The sequence below is a fragment of the Capra hircus genome, chromosome 28, assembly GCF_001704415.2.
Source record: "Capra hircus breed San Clemente chromosome 28, ASM170441v1, whole genome shotgun sequence".
Lineage (NCBI taxonomy): Eukaryota > Metazoa > Chordata > Mammalia > Artiodactyla > Bovidae > Capra > Capra hircus.
This window is the reverse complement of record NC_030835.1, coordinates 36,489,368-36,507,596: the sequence shown is the minus strand read 5'-3', so window position 1 is coordinate 36,507,596 and position 18,229 is coordinate 36,489,368. Positions and strand designations below refer to the sequence as shown.

At 47.5% G+C, this 18,229-nt stretch overlaps 1 protein-coding gene across 1 annotated transcript in view; it reads left to right on the top strand.

The window, feature by feature from the left end:
• The window catches only part of GPR137B (G protein-coupled receptor 137B), a 59,092-nt gene that overhangs the window by 23,339 nt on the left and 17,524 nt on the right, over positions 1 to 18,229 (top strand). The window contains exons 2-5 of the mRNA XM_005699018.3: positions 4,983 to 5,032; positions 10,124 to 10,346; positions 13,529 to 13,678; positions 16,879 to 17,007. Coding sequence (XP_005699075.2) covers positions 4,983 to 5,032; positions 10,124 to 10,346; positions 13,529 to 13,678; positions 16,879 to 17,007 — 552 coding nt within the window. The remainder of the gene's footprint in view (positions 1 to 4,982; positions 5,033 to 10,123; positions 10,347 to 13,528; positions 13,679 to 16,878; positions 17,008 to 18,229) is intronic.

Below are 18,229 nucleotides of genomic sequence, written 5' to 3'. Positions count from 1 at the left end.
GCTCCTTGGAAGAAAAGCTATGACAAACCTAGACAGTGACATGTGTGTGTGTGTAACTGAATCACTTTGCTGTACACCTGAAACTAACAGGAAATTTGTAAATTAGATATACTTCAATTTTTAAAGAGGTTTAAAAATGCTATAGTTTCATCTCCTCACTCTGATATCTGTGAAGAATTCTTTTGATTATTTAAAAGCAAAATCCTCAAGTACTATGTACTACGTACAAGTACTAGTAGCGTTTTTCTGAGAACATTGTTATATGTTGCATGGGTCAGGATTTTATTTTGTAACAGAACTTTGGAGTCACTAATCTATGCCTTATTCCTAAGAGAGGTTGTTTTTATAACATTTCTCTTTATGGACTGAAGAGAAATACCAGAGGTGATGTGAGTTGCCTAAAGTCCCATGGGAGCTTGTCAGAGAAAGCTGAGCTAGGGGCCTGTTTGACGTAAGGGCGGTGTACTCACGTCACCTCTTTGTGTTATCACCGGGCACTTAATTTACAACGTGAACTCCTACTTCCTACCTCCTTCCCAAAACAATCTAGGACAGAGACAAAACTCATGTCAGAAACAGAATGATTCTTCTGTAAGTCTGGAATGCTCTCCTGTGACAATCTGAAATGTGTTTCAAAAAGTGAGGTGTGGATTTGCTTATTGGAAAGTCTATGGGAATATCTGCAGTCCCTTCTCCCCCAGATGTGGATTCTGCCGATGAGAGTTCTCGATTGGCGGCGCGTTAGTGTAAGATTGAGACTTGGGGAGGGGGTCCTGCCCAAGGACTCGGAGCGTCTCCTGATCTCTGTGCTTGGCACCCCTACCTGCACTCCTGCTGTCACCTAACTTACTGTGATCACCTATTTCAGTGTTTGAAATGAATGATCGCAAAGCTGTTTAAGAATATTGGGTGAAGGACTTCCCTGGTGGGCCAGTGGTTAAGACTCTGTGCTTCCACTGCAGGGGGCTCGGTTCGATCTTTGGTTGGGGAGCTAAGATCCCACATGTCGTGCAGCAAAAAAATAAAGATGCATAGGATTTCTGCTGGCCAGATGGGGAGAGGGCATTCTAAGCAATAAACTGTAGGTGGTTCACCAATTAAAAAACCACAAAAAACTTTTTTGATATTTGGCTACCTTTAAAAGTAAGAAAAGAATATTCAGTTCAGTTCAGTTCAGTCACTCAGTTGTGTCCAATTCTTTGCGACCCCATGAATTGCAGCACACCAGGCCTCCCTATCCATCACCAACTCCCGGAGTTCACTCAAACTCACGTCCACCAAGTCGGTGATGCCATACAGCCATCTCATTCTCTGTTGTCCCCTTCTTCTGCCCCCAATCCCTCCCAGCATCAGGGTCTTTTCCAATGAGGCAACTCTTCGCATGAGGTGGCCAAAGTACTGGAGTTTCAGCTTTAGCATCATTTCTTCCAGAGAACACCTAGGACTGATCTCCTTCAGAATGGACTGGTTGGATCTCCTTGCAGTCCAGGGGACTCTCAAGAGTCTTCTCCAGCACCACAGTTCAAAAGCATCAGTTCTTCTGCACTCAACTTTCTTCACAGTCCAACTCTCACATCCATACATGACTACTGGAAAAACCATACCCTTGACTAGACGGACCTTTGTTGGCAAAGTAATATCTCTGCTTTTGAATATGCTGTCTAGGTGGGTCATAACTTTCCTTCCAAGAAGCAAGCGTCTTTTAACTTCATGGCTGCAGCCACCATCTGCAGTGATTTTGGAGCCCCCCAAAATAAAGTCTGACACTGTTTCCACTGTTTCCCCATCTATTTCCCATGAAGTGATGGGAGCAGATGCCATGATCTTCGTTTTCTGAATGTTGAGCTTTAAGCCAACTTTTTCGCTCTCCTCTTTCACTTTCATCAAGAGGCTTTTTAGTTCCTCTTCACTTTCTGCCATAAGGGTGGTGTCATCTGCATATCTGACGTGATTGATATTTCTCCTGGCAATCTTGATTCCAGCTTGTGCTTCTTCCAGAGAAAAGAATATTAGGCAATTTAATCTCTTTAATATTTCCTAAGAGGTAGTCCTTGGGCTGGGCTTTCCAGGAGGCACTGTGGTAAACAATCTACCTGCCAATGCAGGCAGGAGACTCAGTTTCCATCCCTGGGTTGGGAAGATCCTCTGGAGAAGGAAATGGCAACCCACTCCAGTATTCTTACCTTGAAAATTCCATGGTCAGAGGAACCTGGTAGGCTATAGTCCATGGGGTCGCAAAGAGTAGGACACGACTGAGCGAATGAACACACACACACAGTCCTTGGGCTAGGCAAATCTGAATTACTCGAGATGGGCACTGGGCCCCAGTCCAGGCCCACTGGCTTGGCATCCCTGAAGGTGGGGCCCTGGGATGTGCGTCTTTAGCAAGTTTCCTGGGCAATTCCTGTACGCATGTAAGTTGGAGAATTCCTACTGATGGTCCTCAGAAGAGTGTCTCTAAAAAGATTCCAAGGGGATTGGCTGCTTCTATTGCACATGGGTTATGGGAATTGGCCCCTAGAGTCACCTGGAGGCTTGCTGCCCCTTGTGACATCTGGCCGCACCCCCAGACACACCTCCAGGCATTTGGATCCACTGAAGGCTTCCCCTAGATTACATTCACATACCCCTCTAGCAAACTGATTCTCACTGCTTGCTCCTCAGACAGGATGACAGTATCAAAGCCCTGTGACCACCCCCCCAACCCCACCACTGCACCCTAGAGCTGCCTGTCCCCTCCTCCCCTGTTGCCAGGACCATGCCCTCACTTCCCTTGTCCTTCGCTTCTTACCACTCAGGCATGATTTCTCCCCTTTAGACAGGTGCTTGGAAGTGGAGGCACTGAGCAAATCTCTAGGGAAGTACCAGGGGCCCCACGACTGAGGATCGGGGAGGGCACATAGTGCCAGCAGATTAGTGAGATGGGGCGGGGTCAGGAGGGCGGGGCCAGTGAGTTCCCAGAGGGTCACGGCAGCCCTCAGGGCCAGCACGAGGCAAGGTGGGGGCCAGGGCCTGTGTTAGGAGCTCTTTGGAGAGGGGGTGCCTGGAGGCAGGCCATCTGGTACCCTCTGTCCACAGCACGAGCATCTCTGAACAAATACCCTCACTTTCCCATGCCCCTCCTTTCCTTCTCTCTGTTCTGCCCTCATCCCCCTAAACATCAGGGGTCAGGAGAGCAAATGTATGAGCAGGTGTCCTGCTGCCCCTCCTCACCCCCAGCCGGACTCCGACTGGTGACCCCCTCAGGCTCCCTCACACACGCTGTGGGAAGAGTCATGTGTCTGGTGGGGCTGGAGCCTGGGCTGACACCTGCATTCTGTCTTCCCTTCACTTCCTCGCCTGGCACAGGCTCTCCCAGGCCAGCTTCTGCCCCCTGGGTAGAGCACATTAACAATTGTGCAGGTTGTGAAAATCTGGAGAAATTCCCACAAGCAATGTTTCATCCGTAGATAACGATTGAGTTTGACACTCCTATAGTCCAGTGGGCTGCCAAGTTTAAGGCCTGAGTTGATGGACACATATATTCAAACCACATTCTTTTGGTACCAGTGAAAATCCTGATAAAGTGTGAGAGTGAGTTGTTTATCTCTGGGGGAAGTATAAGCTCAAATGAAATCTTAAAATAAGAGATAGTACTAGGTAGTGGTAGACCAATAATAATTTTTTTTTAAAGCTGTTTAACCATTTTTAAATACTTTTGCTTTTAAAATTTAAATTAAATTAAAATTAAAATTTAGGCACAGCTTAAGGACTTCCCTGGGGGATCTTAGTCCCTTTGCCAGATCCCCAGGTTGGGAAATCTGTTGTGGGGCCTAGAACTTTCTTAACAGTGCAAGATTAAAAAAACTAAGACCTTGGCATTCGGTCCCATCACTTCATGGCAAATAGATGGGGAAACAATAGAAACAGTGACAGACTTTATTTTCTTGGGCTCCAAAATTACTGCAGATGGTGATGACAGTCACGAAATTAAAAGATGCTTGCTGCTTGGAAGCATATTAAAAAGCAGACACATTACTTGCTGACAAAGGTCTGTCTAGTCAAAGCTGTGGTTTTTCCAGTGGTCATGTATGGATGTGAGAGTTGGACTATAAAGAAAGCTGAGTGCCAAAGAATTGATGCTTTTGAACTGTGGTGTTGGGAAAGATTCTTGAGAGTCCCTTGGACAGCAAGGAGATCCAACCAGTCAATCCTAAAGGAAATCAGCCCTGAATATTCTTTGGAGGGACTGATGCTGAAGCTGAAACTCCAGTACTTGGGCCACCTGATGCGAAGAGCTGACTCATTGGAAAAGACCCTGGTGCTGGGAAAGATTGAAGGCAGGAGGAGAAGGGGAAGACAGAGGATGAGATGGCTGGACGGCATCACCGACTTGATGGACGTGAGTTTGAGCAAGCTCCAGGAGTTGGTGATGGACAGGGAAGCCTGGTGTGCCGCACTCCATGGGGTCCCAGAATTGGACACGACTGAGCGACTGGACTGACTTGAGGACTTGTCTGGTGATCCAGTGGTTAAGACTCCATGCTTCCACTGCAGAGGGCACAGATTCCCTGGTAGGGGAACTAGGATCCCACATGCATCACAAGTGCTGTATGACTCAGGGAACTCAAACCTGGGCTCTGTAACAACCTAGAGGGGTGGGATGGGGAGGGCAGCGGGGGGTAGTTTCAAGTTGAGGGGACATAAGTACACCCATGGGCGACTGTTGGTGATGTTTGGCAGAGACCAACACAGTACTGTAGAGCAATTGTCCTTCAATAAAAATAAATTAATTACAATTTTTTAAAAAATTTAGGTACAACCTAGAAAATGTTTAGGTTCACGAACTTTATTACAAAGTAGACATTTCAGTTTTAGAGACAGAGACAGTGACCTGGGCATGAAGGGAAAGAGAATTTCCAAGCAATGACGTTAGTTTGTCAGTACAAGTATATTGTGGCCCCAACTTGCTGTATATTTTTGTTTTTGTTTTGTCATTTCAGGTGATTTTTAAAGCCAAGTCAAAATATTCTCCAGAATTACTCAAATACCGGTAAGTACCGCCTAAGGCAATTCTCTTTGTGGCTGCAGGTAACCGTTTTTCCAGCCAGGGTTTTCACACATCACTCCTCTGTGACCTGCCTGCTTGTCAGGGGTCAAGTTCACTGCTCACTGGGTCACCACTTACCAGGCCTTGCAGCATATTGGCCTTGATTAGAAACAAAAGTCTAGTAGGGACCTTCCCGGTGGTCCGGTGATTAAGGCTTGGTGCTTCCAATGCAAGGGACTCGGGTTCAATCCCTGTTGGGGGACTAAGATCCAACATGCCACATGGAACTGCCAAAAATGAAAAAAGAAATGAGAGTCTGGTGTGTTTCCTACCAGAGAGTGGAAAGGGAAGTAAGCCGTGCACGTGGCGTTTAAACCTTTTGGAGGCACTTGGGATGGACTGGGCCTCAGCAGAAGGAAGAGGGGCTCCCTGAAGATGTCTGTGCGGCCAGGCGGCCCCCTCCCCCCCCACCCCGGGTGCAGGTGCGGCTGAGATCCGGGCAGGGCTGAATAAGAGAGGCTCATGATCTGGGCCAGAGGAGGCCTGAAATCATAGGCTGAATTTATTGCAGGAGGTGGGCTTGCATATTTTTCCTGTGGGCAGGATCTGTTACTTGCCCCAGGTTTTCAAAGAGACCTGTTGACTTCCCCTGTGGCTTGAATGGTCAGCCTCGGCCAGAATGGGAAGGGAGACGAGGTGTCAGGAAGCCACGAGACAGTTGCCACATAAGTCAAGGCGTGTCAGTTCCCTGCCCGGGAGAGCTCGACTGTCCAGGCACACATTTCTGGGAAGGAGACTTTGGCCTCTTACCTTCTGGAGTCAAAGTGAAATTTTAATTATTTTATTACTTTACAAATATGTAAAACTATATTCCTATTATATTTTATTTAAACACGTTGAAAGGGAAAGAGTTAGTCACTCAGTCGTGTCTGACTCTGCAACTCCATAGACTGTAGCCCACCAGGCTCCTCTGTCCATGGGATTCTCCAGGCAAGAATACTGGAGTGGTTTGCCATTCCCTTCTCTAGGGGATCTTCCCAACCCAGGGATCGAACCCAGGTCTCCTGCATTACAGGCAGATTCTTTACTGCCTGAGCCACCATTTAAACAGGTACCGTCTTAAACTCACAAAGACTGTTTATTTAAAGTTCTGAAAGTGTATATTCTGATCCTCCTTTGCATCCCAGGACGCTGAAGTTCAGGAAGTTAGGTGACAGTGTACTCAGGCCAGGATACAAGTGATGAGACTTGTGTGCTATGTTTTTTTCATCTGATCTTGCTGTCTCCCTTCACTACTTAAAGCAAAAATTATCGAAGTACAGTTGATTGATAACGTTGTGTTAATTTCTGCTGTACAGCAGAACGACTTCTTTTTCATGTCCTTTTCTGTGCTTTATCACGAGATACTGAGAATTCCCTGTGCTGTGCGGTAGGACCTTGGTGTTTATCCATCCTGTATATACTAGGTTGGGTCTGCTAATCCCAGCCTCCCAATCCTTCCCTTCCTCTTAGCAACCACAAATCTGTCCTCTTTGTCTGTCCCTTCACTGCTTTTTGAGAAGTTCAGTTCACGTTTCTGCCAGACTGTTGATTCTAAGAAGGTCAGTTTAAAGTAACAATGCTTTACAGTCAGCGCTCCGTTGTGGAATCCAAGGATTCCACACCTGTGGATACAGAGGGTGGGGGGCCCGATATGCCTTAGATGACATGCACTGCAGCGCTCTCTGTCAGGGACTTGAGTATCTTTGGGTTTCAGTGTTGGCTGTGGGGGCCTGAAAGGTGTCCCTTGCAGATACCAAGTTATGATTGTATTAGGAAAACTTGGCAGTATTGTAAAGTAAAATAAAGTAAAAATAAAAATTAAAAAAAAAAAAAGCCATTATCCAAGAAAAAAAAAAAAAGAAAACTTGGGGAGGGTTAGGAGGGGGAACATTAAGAATTGAGCTTGGGTGTGGGCCTCAAAAGAAGCTGTTTGGAGTGTGAGCTGATTTGGGCAGAGGCAGTGGTTTGAGACAAGAGCTTTGGAACTTGGTTGAACAAGAGCTATGACAGAGGCTGGAGGAAGGAATGTATTTCCCGAAGAAGAGGATGCAGTGCAGAGAGACACGGACACCGTCACTCTGGTAGACGAAGAGGAGGAAGAGGGACCAAGGGCCTCCAGAGACAGGCTCAGATGGGGGAAGGATGGAGTGGGGGTCACACCTTTGAGGTCAGGGAGAAGACAGTGGGAGGAGGCTGGGCCAGCAGGGGGTACCTGCAGAGGAGGTGATGAGGCAGGAGGGGACACCTTTTTCTAGAAGTTGCTCTTGAGGGTGAGGATGAGGCCTCACTCTTCCCTGGGTGACATCGGAGGAGAAGCACAGGGTCCCTTGAGTTCTCACGGCAGCTCTTGGAGGCTGGAGAGGAGGGGTCAGCTCTGCGTTACAAATGTGGGGGCACAGCAGCCCTGAGTGGCCGAGGACTTGCCTGGTGTCGCATCTGTGACCCTTGCTCTCTGGGCCACACCCAGCAGATGCAAGCAGAGCAGTTGAGGCCAGGAGGAGGAGCAAAAGCTGAGTGGGTGGCTGGGGCCACACTCCAGCAGGGTGGGTGCTGCACCGTAAGCAGGGTAAGCGGTGGTAAGTGGGGCCTGCTTGTCTTTTGCTTCCTCTGTTCCCAGTGCCCTCTCACTGTCCATAGAGTTTTCACAGTGAAGAAAGAGGAGTAAGAATTTATATCCACCTTAGTGGTTAAGACTTGACCTTCCGATTCAGGCGGTGCGGGTTCGATCCCTGGTCAGGGAGCTGAGATCCCACAAGCCTTGTGATCAAAAAACCAAACATAATGCAGAGGCAATATTGTAACAAATTCAATAAAGACTTTTGGGCTTCCCAGGTGGCGCTAGTGGTAAAGAACCCACCTGCCAGTGCAGGGGGCGCCTCATAGGAGACACAGGTTCAATTCCTGGGTCCAGAAGATCCCCTGCAGGAGGGCATGGCAACCCATTCCAGTATTCTTGCCTGATGAATCCCATGGTCAGAGGAGCCTGGCAAGCTACAGTCCACGGGGTCACAAAGAGTCGGACAGGACAGAGCATAGTATTTGAAACAACACCCAGGAGGAGTCCTTTGGAAAAGCTGAACGTCCATATTATGCTTTTTTCCGGAGCTTCATTGTCGTCACATGGATAGAATGTGTGCCTACACACCCGCAAGGGGTCAAGAACAGCAGGGCTGATTCCAGAGGTTCCAGATGTTTCCAAACTGTTCTGCACAAAAGCACAGCAGATAATAATAGAACAATAAGAAACAGGGCTTTCGAGGAAGCAGATTGCAGATTTCTGGTGACTCCCAGTTGGTCCTGCCTCTGTCTCCCTCTAAGCCCCTGATTCCCTCCATCACTTTGGGAACGTGTAGATAGCTCATGAAAACCTTCATAATTTAAGGTTTTGTGGCTAATTTACCATGAGTTACATGTTGTGCTAATGCCCTATGTCCATTCTCTCCCCTTGCCTCAGCAGCCCTTTGGGCAGATGCAAACATTCAACTTAAATGGTCTTTTTTGTTAAGTTTAAAAAATAGTGTAAGATACGACTTTAACAAATTTTTTTTTAATTTTTAAATGATGATTGCTTTACAATGTTGTGTTGGTTTCTGCCATACAACATGTGAATCAGCCATAAGTATACATATGTCCCTTCCCTCCTGAACCTCCCTCCCATCTCCCCATCCCATCCCGCACCTCTAGGTTATCACAGAGAACTGGGTTGAGCTCTCTGTGCTATGTAGCAACTTCCCACTAGCTATCTGTTTTACATATGTTAATATATACATTTTAATGCTATCCTCTCAATTCCTCCCACCCTCTCCCATCCCCTGCTGTGTCCACAGATCTGTTCTTTATGCCTGAGTCTGTGTTCCTGCCCTGCAAATAGGTTCATCAGTACCTGAATGGTCTATTCTTGAGCCAAACCAATATTTGCTGCTTGAGTGATACTTAGCTGAAGTAAACACAATATGGACAGTCCTAGAGAGAAACTTGAACTGATCTCCACGTTGGAAAATGTAAGAAGTGTCTCTCTAGACCCTGCACAGATCACGTAAGCAGCATGCAGCTCTGAGAAACTGCAAGTTAAAAATGGCCACCACCATTGCCCCGAGGCTAGTGCAGGGGTTCCCAGCCTCCAGGATCTAATAATGCCTGATGATCTGAGGTGGAACTGATGTAATAGTAATAGAAATAAAGTGCACAGTAAATAAAATGCGCCTGAATCATCCCGAAACCATCCCTGACCCCGGTCCATGGAAAAATTGTCTTCCACAAAATTGGTCCCTGTTGCCCAAAAGCTTGGGGATAGCTGTACTACTAGTGAGTACATGCAAAGGGGTGCTGTCCAGACTTGATGGCTTTTGAGGGGTAAAACCCTTTTAAAACATTGTCTCACCTAATCCTCGGGAAGAGCCTGCAAGGTCGGTGTTATTTAGGCTGTTTTCTGGTGACAGTAGGGCTCACCCAGGGCCACCTTGCCCAGGCTCTCCCCGAATCCCAGCCCTGCCTCGGAGCCCGGCTCTGCTCTGCCATCCTTGGGAGCAGCGCGTGCATCAGCCCACGTCCACACAGCCCCTCTGATCCTCATAGCCTCTGGGGAATGGGGAAGCAGGGCTCAGGTAAAGGACCTCCCCGAGGGCACTGTTCGTAGTTGATTTAAATCTGGGGACCCTCCAAAGCCTGAACCCTTTTTTCATCGCAGTATAAATGTTGGTTTACAGTGTGCGCCAGTCTCCAGGCTACAGCCCAGTGGCTCAGCTATACACATGTATCCATTCTTTTTTTATGTTCTTTTCCATTATGATTTATCATAGGATATTCGGTAGAGCCCCCTGTGCTTTGCAGTGGGACTTTGTTTGTCCATTCTAAATATAATAGTTTGCATCTACCAACCCCAAACTCCGAGCTCTTAAGTGTTAACTTTGGCATGTTCTGCTTCTAGCATTTAACCAAAAAACAAACAAACAAACAACCTTCAAAAAGCCACAGTTTCCTTGGGGATTGATCCAGAATGTACAGGAAGCTTGTGGGGAAGGCTGCCTTCAGCCTCTCTCTCTTCCTTCCCAGGTTGCCCCTCTACCTGGCCTCGCTCTTCATCAGCCTCGTTTTCCTGTTGGTGAACCTAACCTGTGCGGTGCTGGTCAAGACGGGCACCTGGGAGAGGAAAGTGATCGTGTCCGTGCGCGTGGCCGTCAACGACACGCTCTTTGTGCTCTGCGCTGTCTCCCTGTCCATCTGCCTCTACAAAATCTCCAAGATGTCCTTGGCCAACATTTACTTGGAGTCTAAGGTAAGGTGGACACGTGGTTGAGATCCTGCCATTAAGCTTTCTGGGATTTCCCCGGTAGTCCAGTGGTTATGACTGGGCACTCCTAATACAGGGGGCACAGGTTTTTATCCCGTGTTGGGGAACTAAGATCCCACATACTGTGCAGTGTGGCTCATCTCCACCAAAAAGAATTCCCTGGTTTGCAACAGAAAACAGAAATCAACCAATGCCTCTCCCACCTGACCTCCTGCAAATGATTAGCTGTGGTGGTGTTGCCAAGACACAGAGCCGTGTAGTTCATTGAACTTTGTGAGAATTGACTCCGGGTGGCTCGAGGTTTACTGGGGTGTGCAGAGAGGTAAATCTCTGGTTTCTGGAAACAGAGGTTTAAGTGAGAGTTTAGAGGACCTGTGGCATTGACTGTGGCTCTTATGTTGTTAGAAACACACAGCTTGCATTCCCTTTGTTCCTAGCCCTTTTATAAGCACTCTGCATGTAGGTAGGAATGTAACCTTCAAAATTCAGGGGGAGTCGGTGTCACCTACCTAGGGAAATGGAGGCACCAGACATCAGAAGCTCAGCCCGAGTTACACAAGCCAGGAGATGCAGAGCCATGGTGTGGCCCCAGCAGCCTGGCTCCGGGCTCTGGGGTCTGTCCTCTTTACCACCGGGTCGTAGTGCAGAGACACTCAGATCCAGGCGTGCCCCTGCCTTGACTGTGCCCCTGTGAGGGTCCCCCTTAACAGGAGGAGCTACTCCTGGGGTTCAGGACAGCAGGCCTCTCAAGGTGACAGTTCAGAGATGGAGTCAGACCGTGTGTTGGGCTGCACCCCGTAGTCCTACAAGGCCAGGGCATGCCCAGTTTCAGTACTGAAGAAAGAGCCTGGAGTCAGCGATGGCTTAATGGATCAGGGATCTTACATGTCTGAAGCACGGTCATGGAGCAACATTCCACATGTGCAGTGGACGGCAGCAGGACATGGTAGCAGCCTTCATTCCAGTGTCGAGGGTCGGGAAGGAAGACGACCAGTTGCAGAGGGAACTGATGTCAGGTGTGATTAGTGGCTCAATGGTAAAGAATCTGTCTGCAATACAGGAGATGCTTGGGATGCTGGTTTGATCCCTGGATTGGGAAGATCCCCTGGAGGAGGGCATGGCAACCCACTCTAGTGTTCTTGTCTGGAGCATCCTATGGACAGAGGAGCCTGGTGGGCTACAGTCCATGGGTCACGAAGAGTCAGACAGGACTGAAGCGACTGAGCACGCATGGGCTTGTTAGTTACCAGGGAAACCAGCAGAGGGGCATGACACTCACCACCACTTTGATAAGAAGAGTCACCAGCTGGGCCTGGGGGCAAGTCCACAGGAAGGTCAGTCGTGTGAATGGGTGTAGGAGAAGCAGGCAGTGGTCGGGCAGGGCATGTGCAGAGACGATAGAGCAGTCCCCTAGAGGGGCCTGGCCGCACCCCGAGAGGGCAGCCCCTGCACATTCTCTGCTTTCACTGCTGCGCCCCCAGCCCTGGAGTCCCTGTTTTCTCCTTTCCTTCCCCGAGTTACAGAGAGGGGCAGATGTGCTCCCTGGCGCGGTGGTTCTGAAGTGCCCCTCACCAGCCTGGTCCCCGGTTCCCCCTCATTAAGGAGCCTGGTGATGTGTGGAGGTCATAGTGGATGCTCTGGGCTCCCACTGGCCACAGGACCCTGGCCCACCAGCACGTTGCCCACTGAGCCTTGGTTTTCTCACATGTAAGGTAGTTGAGTGATTTCATAGCTCCTCTGCTTCTGAAAGTCTGTGGCGCCCTAACCCTTGCCAGGGAACCCATGTGGTTGTAACGTTGCTGGTCTGAAGACCTGAGCACTCTGCTTCTTAAGATACCTGGTCTTTAGCAGCTATCAGTAGATTGAAATCTGTGCCTCCACCTTCAAAATTACAAAGCTTTCTGTATCAAGGTGTCCTGTGATTTGCCTGAGCTCTTGCAAAGTCTGAAAAGTTAGTGTGGCTGGGTCCTTTTTTCATTGATAAATGTTGACAAATTTTATACTTGACTTTGCCTTAGCTTTATTATTTACACTGTCTCCTGTATAAGGTCTATTCAAGGCTTTTTGGAAACAGAATTATGGGGACATCCCTGGTGGTCCAGTGGTTAAGACTCCATGCTTCCAGTGCAAACGGCTCGAGTTCAGTTCCTGGTCAGGGAGCTAAGATGCCACATGCCTTGTAGTGCAGCCAAAACAAAACAGAGTTGTGGTTTTCACAGGAGGGGCCACATTTTATTTAGACTGTCAGATTGTCAGATTCAGATCACCTCTGTGCAAACAATCTGATAGACTACCATTGGCAAAATAAAATAATAGCTTAGATTTAGTTAGTGACTTCAAAAATGAATTTCAGTTTTTTGCTTAACTGTTTTTAACACCAGGGCTTTCCTGGTGGCTCAGTGGTAAAGAATCCACCTGCCGGTGTGGGAGACACAAGTTTGATCCCTGGGTCAGGAAGATCCTCTGGAGAAGGAAACAGCAACCCACTCCAGTATTCGTGCCTGAGAAATCCCACGGACAAAGGAGCCTGGTGGACTACAGTCCACGGTTGCAAAAGAGTGGGGCACGACTTAGAGACTAAATGACAACTATGACAGCTGTTTTCAGTTAGAGGTCATTTAGCTAACTTTGGACATTGATAGCTTCATTAGTGGGGGCACAGATGACCAATTTTCACACAGTCCCAAGCTCTGACTCACATTGGGACCCCAGCCTTCCCAGCCTAGGACAGGTGGGTCTTGAAGACATGCTCCCCACCCAGAGCCACTGTCCACAGCTCCACTGTCCCCAGGCTGGCATCCCTCTGAGCTGATTTTGTTGTTTCCAAGCCAGGGGGCAGGCCCTGGGCTCATAAGCTCAGAGCATCCTTGGAGCTGAGCGGCGGCACTTAGAGATTTAACCAAGTAAGTCATCTGACTGTCTTGCTCTTCCAAGCCGAGGTCTTAGGCAAATAGTTCATGTTTTCGGGTTTTGAAGCATCTCTCTGAAGAGAATTGGAAGTTTTAGGGTGGGTGTGGAGTGAGGGGAGGCTTGCAGTGGGGTTGAGAGTCTGAGAGTGGAAGAGAAGCTGGGAGGGTGTAGCAGTTCTGAACAGAGGCCATGCTGGGGAGGGGACTGTGGTCTTGGGCCGGGATCGGGGCCCCCGCTCACGGTTCCTACTCTTCCAGGGCTCCTCCGTGTGTCAGGTGACCGCCATCGGCGTGACCGTCATCCTGCTCTACACCTCTCGGGCCTGCTACAACCTGTTCATCTTGTCATTCTCTCAGAGCAAGAATGTCCACTCCTTTGATTACGACTGGTACAATGTGTCAGACCAGGTCAGTGGGCGCTCGATCCTTGCTTCGGCAGCAGGCCGTGTGGCAGAGAGCTGTCAGCTCCCTGCTTTTGCTGCTGAAGAGCTGGGTGACCTCGGGAGTCACTTAACTGGGTGGTGTCTACATCCTCACCTGTCAGATGGAATCACAGTACCTGCCTGGTTCCAGCTCACACGTCTTCGGAGAAAATTAGAAAGCAGACACACTTCTCCTTGCTACTTGCTGGGGCTTTTGTCAAGCGGTACTTAAACTTTTTAAGTGTCTTTATATAAATGTAATATGATTTTATTAAAGGGTGAAATTTGCAAAGATAAAAATGAATGGTATTCAGGTTAGAAAACACGTAAAATGATGAAGTGCTTTTTTAATGGAGCAGTAAGCAAAAGAAATGTAGACAAAAGTGACCAAGGATATTAGGGGGTTAGAAAGAGCCCGTTTTACATCTCAGTAGGAAACTCTTTCTTTTTTATAATGTATTCTAGAAATTCGTAAACAAATGAACAAAGGTAATGAAATATAATATGGCATCCATGTTCGCCAAAGCTCAAAATGTACATGACTGAGAGGGGAATTCCCGGGCTGTCCGGTGGTTAAGACTCTGCGCTTCCACTGCAGGGGACGTGCGTTCAGTCCTTGGTTGGGGAATAAAGATTCCACATGCTGCATGGTATGGCCAAACAAAGAGAAGGAAAAAAAGAATGAGAATGAATTAGCATTCCCTAATTTGAAAAGTATCATTTCTTTGTCTCCCGCCCTGGACAAAGTGCCAGACATACAAAAGTGAACAGACCCATCCTTCATGCAGAAGTTTATGTCCGCTGAAGAAAAGAGCCACACAGAGACGCCATGGCAGCAAAGAAATAGAAGCGTCTATAGTAGGAGTTTACGGGCTTGAGTTGCAAATGCTCCTGAGATTTTCCTGGCTAAACACTGAATATCCAACTAGAGACAAATCCACCTCTAAAATCCAAACAGTGCTCAAACCTTGAATTATCACTCTGGAGGAAAGAAGAAAACAACCGTGCTAAGTTAAAACTGATGGCAGGGACTTCCCTGGTGGGTGAGTGGTTAAGCCTTCACCCTCCCAGAGCAGGGGACTCGGGTTCCATCCCTGATCGGGGAACTAAAATCCCACATGGTGCAGCTCAAATAGGTAGATTCTACCAAAAAACAACAACAAAAACTGAGGGCAGGATGAAATCCGTAAGAAGCTCGTGCAAGGCGTTAGACTGGATTCAAACCACAACAGTCATAATCACCACCAATCAAACCAACAGCACAAATGTAGGGTGGGAGGAAGGTGGGCAGAGCGCTGGTGAAGAATTTCCCTGTTGTGAGAAATCAAATACGTAAAAATCTAAATGTTCAACGGTGATAAATTAGAGACTTATTCATAATACCCAGAGGATTTTTATAGTGGTAACATGTAGGTACAGTTGACTGCTTTAATCATTTCTAAGTGCACAGTTCAGTGGCATTAAAGTACATTCACAGTGTCATGCAGCCATCACCACCATCCATCTCCAGAATGTCTTCATCTTCCCAAACTGAGACTCTCTCCCCATTAAACAATAAGGATTTGGTTTTAACAAAATACTTATTTCAATGCTTCTTTCAAGTATGGGCTTATAAATACAATGAATTTAAAATATTGCAAATTTTTATCACAGACAACACAATTCTGTTGTTTTGGGTGGCTGTTTGTTTATAGATGCCTAGATCTATGTGTTGCAGCCAAAATAATCTAGGAGCAAGCAGATGGCCCCAAGTTGCAGGTTATTTGTGCAGAATGGTAGAAGCACACACAGCGCACTTTTGAGACATGTGGGTGGAGTTTCAGTGCAGAGTTTGAGTCATCTTTCTGAAGAGGAGCGAGAGTGGTTTTGGATACTGTACTTTAAGGCTTCCCAGGCAGCGCTAGTGGTAAAGAACCCGCCTGCCAATGCCGGAGACCTGGGTCCCATCTCTGGGTCAGGAAGATTCCCTGGAGAAGGGCATGGCAAACCCACTCCAGTATTCTTGCCTGGAAAATCCCATGGACAGAGGAGCCTGGTAGGGTACAAGCCCATGAGGCCACAAAGAGTCGGACAAGACTGAAGCGACTTAGCATGCACACATATACTTTAAACACAATGTGGTAGAGAAGGTGAGAGGATTCCATCTAGGGGATTGGCCCTTTATAGTTTGATGACATTTCTGTCTTCCTTTGTAATGCTGGCCTTTCTGATAGACTTGCCCAGAAATAGCCTTACCCACCCTCCCTCTGGCTTTCAGAAAGGAGAGTGCTGCTGCACCCCATCTGCTTCCAAGAGGCCAGCATCCTGGTGAGGGAACTAGATAGATCTCACATGCTGCAACTAAGAACTGGTGCAGCCAAATAAATAAATATTAAAAAAAAAATTAGGAGAGGGACTTCCCTGGTGGTCTAGTAGTTAGAATTCCATGTTTCTAATGCAGGGGGCACAGGTTTGATTCCTGGCTGGGGAACTAGGATCCCTCATGACACACAGTGCAGCCAAAAAATGATTTTAAAAAAGAACTGGGAGAAGGCAGCAGAACATTATCATTATTCAGTTGTCGAAGAAAAGTCAGCTTAGAGACTTTATTTGGATGTAAGGAAGATTCATTCCTGGAGGGTGAAGGAATGAAGCATCAGAGACCTGCAGTTACTGTCTGAATATTTTGAAGAAGATAATTGTCGATTAATTGGGACTTCCCTGGTGGTCCAGTGGTTAAGAATCTGCCTGCTAATGCCGGGGACATGGATCCAATCCCTGGTCCCAGAAGACCCACTGTGCCAAGGGGCAACTAAGTGGGTGTGCCACAACTACTGAGCCTGCAAGCCCCAGAGCCTGCGCTCTACAAGAGAAACCGCCACAGTGAGAAACCCGAGCGCCACAGCGGGAGAGTGCCCCCACTCTCCGTGCCTAGAGGAAAGCCCGTGCGTTAATGAAGACCCAGCACAGTCAAAAACTACATCAATAAAATGTTTTTAAAATTATCCATCCTATATGGTTTAAATAACTTCCCACCACCACCAAGGCCTGGCACAGTAGTATTAATAGTATGTCATTTTAACATGCATATTTTAGGGGGAAGAAATTACACTGTATTAGATTTAGTCTCTGTCATATTAGAACTGAATCAAACTTACTCTGCCCTCAGTCTGGTGACTCTCCATTTTCTCCCTCTCTTCTCAACAGGCGGATTTGAAGAATCAGCTGGGAGATGCCGGATACATAGTGTTTGGAGTGGTCCTCTTTGTGTGGGAACTCTTACCCACCACCTTAGTAGTCTACTTCTTCCGAGTCAGAAATTCTACGAAGGACCTGGTAAGTAAACCACTTTGTATTTGCAGAAAATGAGTGTGAAAGTCACTCTGTTGTTTCCGACTCTTCCCGATCCTATGGACTATACAGTCCATGGAATTCTCCAGGCCAGAATACTGGAGTGGGTAGCCTTTTCCTTCTCCACAAGATCTTCCCAACCCAGGGATCAAGCACAGGTCTCCTGCATTGCAGGAGGATTACCAGCTGAGCTGCGAGGGAAGCTCAAGAATACTGGAGTGGGTAGCCTATCCCTTCACCAGCAGATCTTCCCGACCCAGGAATTGAACTGGAATCTCCTGCATTGCAGGTGGATTCTTTTGCAGAAAACATCTCCTAATTCTAATCACAAAGCCTACAGTTGGAATTTTTTCTTAGATTTTTGATAGATTCTTCCATCTTATTCTAATATGAAAAGTTCCTTTGTTTAGTTGAGACTTTCTTTTCCATTCATTCTCTTTTGAGGAAAATTTGTTTTTCAGTTTAATTTTACAAAACAAACAAACAAACAAACCCAAAAACATTGCATCTTGAATCCTGGAGATAGTGATTAACTTTTTTCCTAATGAAACAGCTGCCTCACTAGTATTTGAGCCTTGACTTGACTTGCTATGAACCAAATATAGAAGCTTTTATTTTAGCCAAGGAAAATAGAGAATGGCAACTCAGCTCTTCACCCCTGTGTCATGCTGGATGGTGATTAGGGGAGGGGGTGGTAAGGAAGACAACTTTATTGTGAAGAATGCTTAAATCACTCCCCCAACTCAGTCGCATTTCTGGTCAACCAGCTTCATATAAATGTCCTTATGGGAGTGGGGCAGAAAATGCAAAACCTGGTAGTGTGAGGGAGCTCATGGAAGCTTTGCTCCATGGATTGTTCCACCCAGAGGAACTAGTGGGAGAATCACTGATCTGTGAAGCCCACAGAAACGTATGTGTGTGTGTGCGACTTGCTTGGTCATGTCTGACTCTTTGCGACCCCATGGACTGTAGCCCTCTGTCCATCCGGTTCTCCAGGCAAGAATACTGGAGTGGGTTGTCATTCCCTTCTCCAGGGGATCTTCCCAACCCAGGGATCGAACCCGGGTCTCACGCATTGCAGGAAGATTCTCTACCGTCTGAGCCACCAGAGAAACCCACAGAAAAGTAGAGTGATGGTTTTTGGTCAACATAAGCACAGTGTGGGTGGCAAGGAAAGCACTGGTTTTCATGACCAACTTGTGTTTTA